Source organism: Centruroides vittatus, unplaced genomic scaffold, assembly GCF_030686945.1.
Source record: "Centruroides vittatus isolate TY-2023 unplaced genomic scaffold, ASM3068694v2 contig_3324, whole genome shotgun sequence".
NCBI classification, from domain to species: Eukaryota; Metazoa; Arthropoda; class Arachnida; order Scorpiones; family Buthidae; genus Centruroides; species Centruroides vittatus.
Window position 1 is genome coordinate 331083 of NW_027122134.1, and position 7473 is coordinate 338555.

At 31.7% G+C, this 7473-nt stretch overlaps 1 protein-coding gene across 2 annotated transcripts; it reads left to right on the forward strand.

Moving 5' to 3' along the window:
* The first annotated feature begins 481 nt into the window (after window positions 1–481).
* LOC136973957 (GLIPR1-like protein 1) lies at window positions 482–4335 on the forward strand. Of its 2 annotated transcripts, none has more exons than XM_067268729.1 (6): window positions 482–862; window positions 1776–1994; window positions 2064–2161; window positions 2248–2339; window positions 2421–2552; window positions 4157–4335. In XM_067268729.1, exons 1-6 carry the CDS (start codon window positions 593–595, stop codon window positions 4249–4251), a joined length of 906 nt encoding a protein of 301 aa, XP_067124830.1. In that variant the 5' UTR covers window positions 482–592; the 3' UTR covers window positions 4252–4335. The 2 variants fall into 2 exon arrangements, with proteins under 2 accessions (XP_067124830.1, XP_067124831.1); XM_067268730.1 differs by having other exon boundaries at window positions 483–862; window positions 2421–2531.
* The last annotated feature ends 3138 nt before the right edge of the window (window positions 4336–7473 follow it).

Genomic DNA, 7473 nt, shown 5'->3' on the forward strand with positions numbered 1-7473 from the left:
CAGAGGTGACAACCAACAAGAGAAAATATGTAAATTTTGTCGTAAATAGTTGTAAAAGACAGAGAATTTCTGCTGTCCAAAGATGTCCAAAGTTGTCCAATTGTACAGGAAATCAAACTAATTAATTTTCTAAATTTTTGTATATTTCTTGTAATGAATAACTATTTCATAATTCGCTATTAAAATATGCTGGTAAAGAAATTTAATATATGTAATCATATTGGATCCATTGCCTAATAAATAGTTCAATATAGCTGGATAAGCAAACCAATGGCATAGTCCATTTCAAATGAAACGGGCTATGTCATTGGCTTACTTATCCAGCTATATAAAAACCGCTTTACTACGAAACGTGCTCAGTCTTATCAAATTTAAATTTCAATTATTTAATAAATTTACGATTTGTAAATTTATGTTAATGCGTTAAGATATATGTTACAACGTTAGGATTCTACATACTTAAATTTATGAAACGAAAAACTGTTCGATAAGTTTAAAAATCAGAAAGAATATTCGAACATTTTAAATTCCAAATTCCAGTTCTTTAAAAATAATTTAGAAGACAAGAAAGTTAAACATAGAGTTTATCAAAATGATAAAGATTAGTGTCATTTTATGTATATCTGGATTTTTTTACGAAATCGAAGCAAGCTTAAGTCAATTGTATAGAAATAGTACTATTGAAGAAAGCAGAGAAAGAAAATATAAAAATCTGAACGCAGAATTTAAAACAGTGAACAAATTTTCTATGATAAATTATAATGGATTTACTCAGGATGAAGAAAATGGTATATTAAGTACGCATTCTTTGAGTAGATTCATGCCTCCTAATCAACCCCTTCCTTCTAATATGGTTAAACTGGTAAAATATATATCTCATTTTTTCACCAAAATTATTATCTAGATGCATGTTTAATTAAACTTAATTATGATATAATCTCTTATTATTTTCGTAAAGTTTGATATTAAATTCGATTTATTCGGTGCTTGCTGTAAATAAGTATAAAAACGCTTTACAGTCTTCTAAGTAAGTTAAAAGAAATCGCTCAAGTTTTATATTATTTTTATTGATAATGTCTGTTGGATTACATTTTAATCAACTTTATATATATACGCATATTTAAATTACGTGTGTATGTGTGTATACAGTAGGCCTACATATCTAATTGCAAAATGATATTGTGCTATTTAATGGTCATTTAATCACTGCAGAATCAATAAACTTCTTTTCTTTTCACACCGACGGCCGAATGGCGAGGTGGTTGAAGCGTCAACCTATTGTTCTGGGGGACTCGGGATCAAATCTGGGTGAGCAGTTTCCAAGGAATTTCTCATAGCGATCGTTCCCGAATACATCAGGTCTCGTTCATCACTCGGCCTCATTATGAGTCTGGCCAAACTCGCGATAGTGCATAGAAAAAAGACCATAGGTATTTTAACTTTCTGCCCTATGGATAGAGAGTTAAAAAAATCTCTTTTCATGAGATAAATATATATTTATGATCTTTTCCTAACAATACTAACTGTCAATGAGCCTTCGCAATGTTTCCGGACAGATGATAAAACGAAGCTTAAAGTCTCTTAGTTACCTTTAATATAAACTGAATCAATACAAACTGGACAGGTACAAATCGTCATCACAATGTGTAATACGTAGACGCCATTACCCTTTCTCCCTCCAGCACCTATCAAAAACGTTACATACGCGCCCCCACCCAACATACACGTTCTTCTGCACTAATACGATTGATACCGAACACTAACTGTCTTCGCAGGTATGGAATGACGCATTAGCAAAAACAGCCAAAGACTGGGGTGACTATTGTACAGATGATTTTGGCCCTCGTGAATGCGAAAATATTTTTAGTCAGAACAGAGGGTTTTATAACGAATCCGGCTCTTACGAAGATGTTTTGCGTACCTGGTTTAATGAAAAATCTTATTACGTTTACGCCACTAACGAATGTAAACTGTCTTGTGACAGATACAAACTGGTAAGACGATGAAGATAAAGCTTAAATTGATTAAAGTTAATTGAATTAAATAATTGAATTTATTTTTAGATGGTTTGGGCTGAAGCTCATTCTATAGGCTGCTCGAAGTCAAAATGTAAAATAGAAAAAAGAACAAAGTATTTAGTGATATGTAATTATTATCCACCGTAAGTTTTTAAATATATATTATAAAAATTTTATAACATTTTATTCACTTTGGCGATTTTTACGAAATAAATCTGATTTATTTAAGTATGAAAGATATGAGTATACGACCTTACAAAAATGGGTCTAGATGTTCTGGTTGTGATCCCACATTATACGAATGCGGTAGAGAATTTTGTGGTAAATACAATAAAATTTTTATATTAAAAATTCTTTATTTTCAAATGTACAATATTTATAAAAATATGTAATTTTTTACAGAAAAGAAAAATATACAGGTACCCGAAAAAGAACTTAGTGAATGCAACACGCTAACTACTACTGTAAGATCTACAACAGAACATTATTGTGAATCCTACTGTAAAAATTATTGTAAGTCTCTTAAAAAGACACGTAAATACTGTGAAATAGCAACAGTATCGAAAGTTACAATATTATATTCTAAGAGTAATTTAAACTGAATTTTTTTCCATAACTGTGCACACATATACACAATGTATACATATATATATATACAGTATATCATAGTCAAATCCCGATGCAATAGTGATTGTAGTTTGCCCGAGAAAATCCAAAAAGGTAGCGAAATTAAAGTAATTTCTTGTCTCGGACTATGTTCACTACCAGTTGGGTAAAGCACAAGATCAGCTTTACCCAGCGTTACAAACGCGTAACCAGCTCATGATGGGCAATCTTAGATTCACCCGAAGCGTCCGTCAAATACCTTACCCGAAAAATTTGAAATATCGAATAGTAAAATATTTTGTGCTACGAGGTAAAGTTCAACCATCGACGCTTTAAAGTCGAGGGTTGAACTTTACGGTTTGGATTCCACAATGCTCTAAAGAGCATTGTGGAATCCAAACCGTAAAGTTCCAACAATTAATTAATATTAACATTAATTAATTAATTAGTGTCATCTGCCAGTCTTTAAATGTGTTGTTACGAATTTGTTTCGCAGTACTTTAAATTGTTTTCTATTGTCTTGTCATCGATTATTCTTTATTAAAAAGTTTAGTATACAATTATTTATCACCGTGTATAAAGTAATATTATTTGCGGAGAATTCCTATAAATTGCAACACAAAATGTGAAATTGTCACGAAGCGATGCAAAATGCCGGGGTCCAGCATTTCCTCCCCAGTAAATCGTATAAAAGTTTATTGTAGTGCATTGAAACTATGCGTAAGCCTATATTGAAAAATTACTAATTAGAATAAATTTAAAATTTTTGATTAAAAGTAGAAAAATATTCACTTTTCTATTAAGTACACATATGACTTATAAAAATTTTATCTTTGCACTAAAATTTATATTGATTAACTCACTACAAACAAACGAAAGAATATACAATAACAGAATTGTAATATTAATCTTAGATTTCAAGAATTCTATAATTTAAATGGCAAATGTAAGGAAAATTTTTTATATTATTTACATGAAACAGAAATCCAGTTATTAAAAGTTTCAAAATTGTGTTTCCGTTGATCACAGTCAACCATTTATCGTAATTGTAAGGTTTTAATTACTGTAAATGATTAATGCTTACAATATCACAATTAGAATATATGGCTGACTACGATCGACGAGTAACAGATTATTTCATCTATTAAGGTTTCAACTACGTCTATTACGGTTTCATGTAATTAATGCCAACCGACTCAGGGTCTGCAGGCATTACATTATATCGTTCGAATATATGAAATGTAATGCCAAAATTTATCCTAAGTAGTAATGATTGGGATATCGTTCCCCATCTTTTCCTATCTCAGGGTTCGGATTCGATCCAGACTTGTCACACCTGTAGATTAATGGTTGTCGCCGACTTGCAAATATAAACGATTAGACAATTAGGTACTGTATATAGAATGACAGAGGCTATTTACATAGTACACTGTTTTGGATGATGTATAAATAATTTGTAAACAAGCATTTAATATATCCGAAATACAGTAATTTCATTAATAATTTTTTTGATATTTTCTCTTTAATTACAGATGGTGCTGGTTATCGAAACAACGACAATATAAAATTATTACTATTCATCATTTTCATCTCTTATTATAATATTATGCAAGAAGACAAAATTTGAATTTGTTTAATTCAGCATCGAATTCTCGAAATTGTTTGAAATATTCATCGATACTTGTTTTCATGTTTTAATATTTAAAAATAAAACTCGTATTACAAAAAATTATATGTACATTTTTAAATGATAAAAGCAACAAATAGAAATATTAATATAGTAGAGTGGAGCCGAAATTAATTTTAAAACTTTTTAAAAGACTGTAACCGCTGTTAAATTATTAATAAATGGGTCTCATAACTCTCGTGAGAAGGAGCGAGAACGAGAACTAGTATGGTGACCGTAAGCTGGATCCAATTTTGTCCTGTCTTTTATTAGCCGAAACGAGAAGCATAAATAGTAGGATCATTTAGTACATAACAGATGCATTTCAAGGGTTGGGATATTTACAAAAACGTTACGTAATGGCATGGTTTGTAAATCGAACCTGTGATGTTTGTGAAAAATATAGGGGTTATATATTTCACAAACGGGTATCTTTATACTTTAATATACGGTATCTTTTTCACCAAATGGCGACAAGTTCTTAGATTTGGTTATAACTTTCGTTGTTTAATTTGGCGAATAATGAACACGATAAAAAAGCGTTATACAGTAGGGCATCGATTATCCGACCCCGATCAACCGTCACATCGGTTAACCGACCGCGTTCTAGTCGGCAAATTCAAATGTCCGCTAGTGATGTGGCGCTACAATATTTGGTATATCTTGGCTACTTTAATATTATTTTTGTTACATTTTTGCGTGTTTTATCTGGAAACACTAGCTCGACCATGAAAGGGAGGCCAGTATTTAAATCAGGCTTAATTTTCTATTTTTCTTTATTTTTGTATTTATTTTGTGCAAAATAAAGAAATAATTTTTAATGATACAATAGCGACGATTATTATTTAAAAAAAATTTTGTTAAGTTTAACTTCGATGAAAATTCAATGCGAAGTAGGTTAATAGCGATATACTAATATACTAATTACATGGGATATAATCAGTGGCGTAGCTAGCATGGGTGACACCCGGTGCGGATATCGTGGTGTCACCCTTTTTAACTCTTTTATAAAACACTGTTGTATTGTAATATCTTCGCACTCGAGCAACTTGAACGCTATGTTGAGTATGCGATGTCGCGACGTATGAGTTTAGATTTATAGAAGAAATCATAGTAAGATTTTCAGCTGGTGCGAGCTCTCGTGGCGTCTCTTCATAGCGAAGAAACTGTCATGGAAGGCGAGCCGTTGACCTTTTTTTTTTTTTGTTAGGTACCGGCCTACCTAACAAAACAGGCCTACCGGGTGTCACCCCTACACCGATGACACCCGGGGCGGGCCGCTCCCACCGCCCCGCCCTAGCTACGCCTATGCATATAATAATATACTATACTAATAATGTATTTTTTCATACTTTTCGGTTATCCGTTTTTTCAGTTATTCGACCAACCCCAGTCCCCAATTGAGTCGGATAATCGATGCTCTGCTGTATTTTCAAAACGCCAAATGGGTGGAGGATCAATAATGGTGTGGGATGCGTTTGGATTCAATGGACCAAAGATTTAGCATTTATAACTCAAAGAATGAATTCAGAAAAGTATCAAGGCATGCTTGAAAATCATTTATTGGAAGCTGGACCAAATATTTGTGGACCAAATTTGATCTTTCAACAGGACAATGCCCTTGTGCATGCCTCTAAATTAACCAAAATGTGGTTTAAACGTAAAAATATTAATCTGATGACATGGCCTGCTAGAAGCCCTGACCTGAATCCGATGGAAAATCTTTGGGGAATGTGGTTCGTACAGTTTATGCCAATGGAAAGCAGTTTTCCACAACTCATGATTTGAAGACAGCAATTTCAGATGCTTGGGATAAACTTAAGATTGAATTCCTTCAGAATCTAATTGAAACAATGCCTAATCGAGTATTTAATGTAATTAAGTTAAATGATGGTTACATTGGCCATTAAATTGTAAGAAAACTTTGCAATTTGAAACCTGCCCAGATAAATTTTTTTGCACAACAGTTTTTTTATACAAAAGTTTCAAAAATATTATTTTCAGTGACAAAATGTTAATGTTTGATTAAAATTCTTATTTTGCAGTGTGGAAACATGTAAATCCATATTATTTTTAATAAAATATTTTGTCACTTAATGCAGCAAATTTGGGTTTCACTTCAATTTTTTCGTGTCCGTATAAATTTGAAACGCACCTTAAATGTTCACATTTTAATAAGGTTGCTGACGAAATCATGTTCTTCTGGTTTGGTGACTCTGTTAAGCAGTTATTTGTTTCTTCAGATTTCATCATAAAATTCTAAACAATTACGATTGTTAAAGTTGAATTTCACCATAAACAGATTTTTTACTGTTTCAATTGCCATTCTGTTTCGTTCATCTGTCCACTAAGATTCTACCAGACTTAATACTTTTTCAGTGGTGGCATTGTGTGCGGGAATTGAAAACGTATCGGCAAATTTTAAGCAATTCAGAATATAATTCCGGATTGTCTGTTGCCTGAAAAAACAAGCCATTTTTCACTTACTGATTTTTCATTTAAATTAGAATTTGCCTTCAAATAATTTTTCAAAGAACTATACTGATTTACGCACTTCGAATCGTCAATTGCAATATTCCTTTCATTTAGATATTCAATACAGTACTTTCCATAACATCCTCCAGACAAGGATTTTTGTAAGTCACATCCAATTAAAACCTTTGAATTGCAAAATTTGAACAGTCCAATGATTTAAGTATTCAAGTCCAGTTTGACACGTAATCAAGCAATTTCTTTTTATATTTTGACATTCTTTCTCCAATTCTGCATTTTTCTTCAGAATTTTATTCACTGTCAATAGGAGAAAATTGGTTTCTAACCTAACTTTTAAAATATCAGAAACTCCTTCCAAAATAGACATTGTTTCTTTAAACACAATTAGATTCTTTTCCCATTTTTAAAAAAACTTTGGTGAAAACTGTAGGCTAATGAATGTACAGTACAAACATTAGATATTCTTCATTTAATGGGTTTTCAAGAATGATTTAAGCACAACTGGAGGCTTCTCAATAGATAAGAAATAACTTTTTAGTGGCTCATACATTTATACAGTAATACTCGTGCGATTACTTGATATAAGGATTACCAAGGGGTCTTGGAATGACTAAAAATTTGCTTATATTCAACTTCGACAAAACAACAAAATTCTTTTAATTACCATTAATAAAACTAGTAGTAAATAGC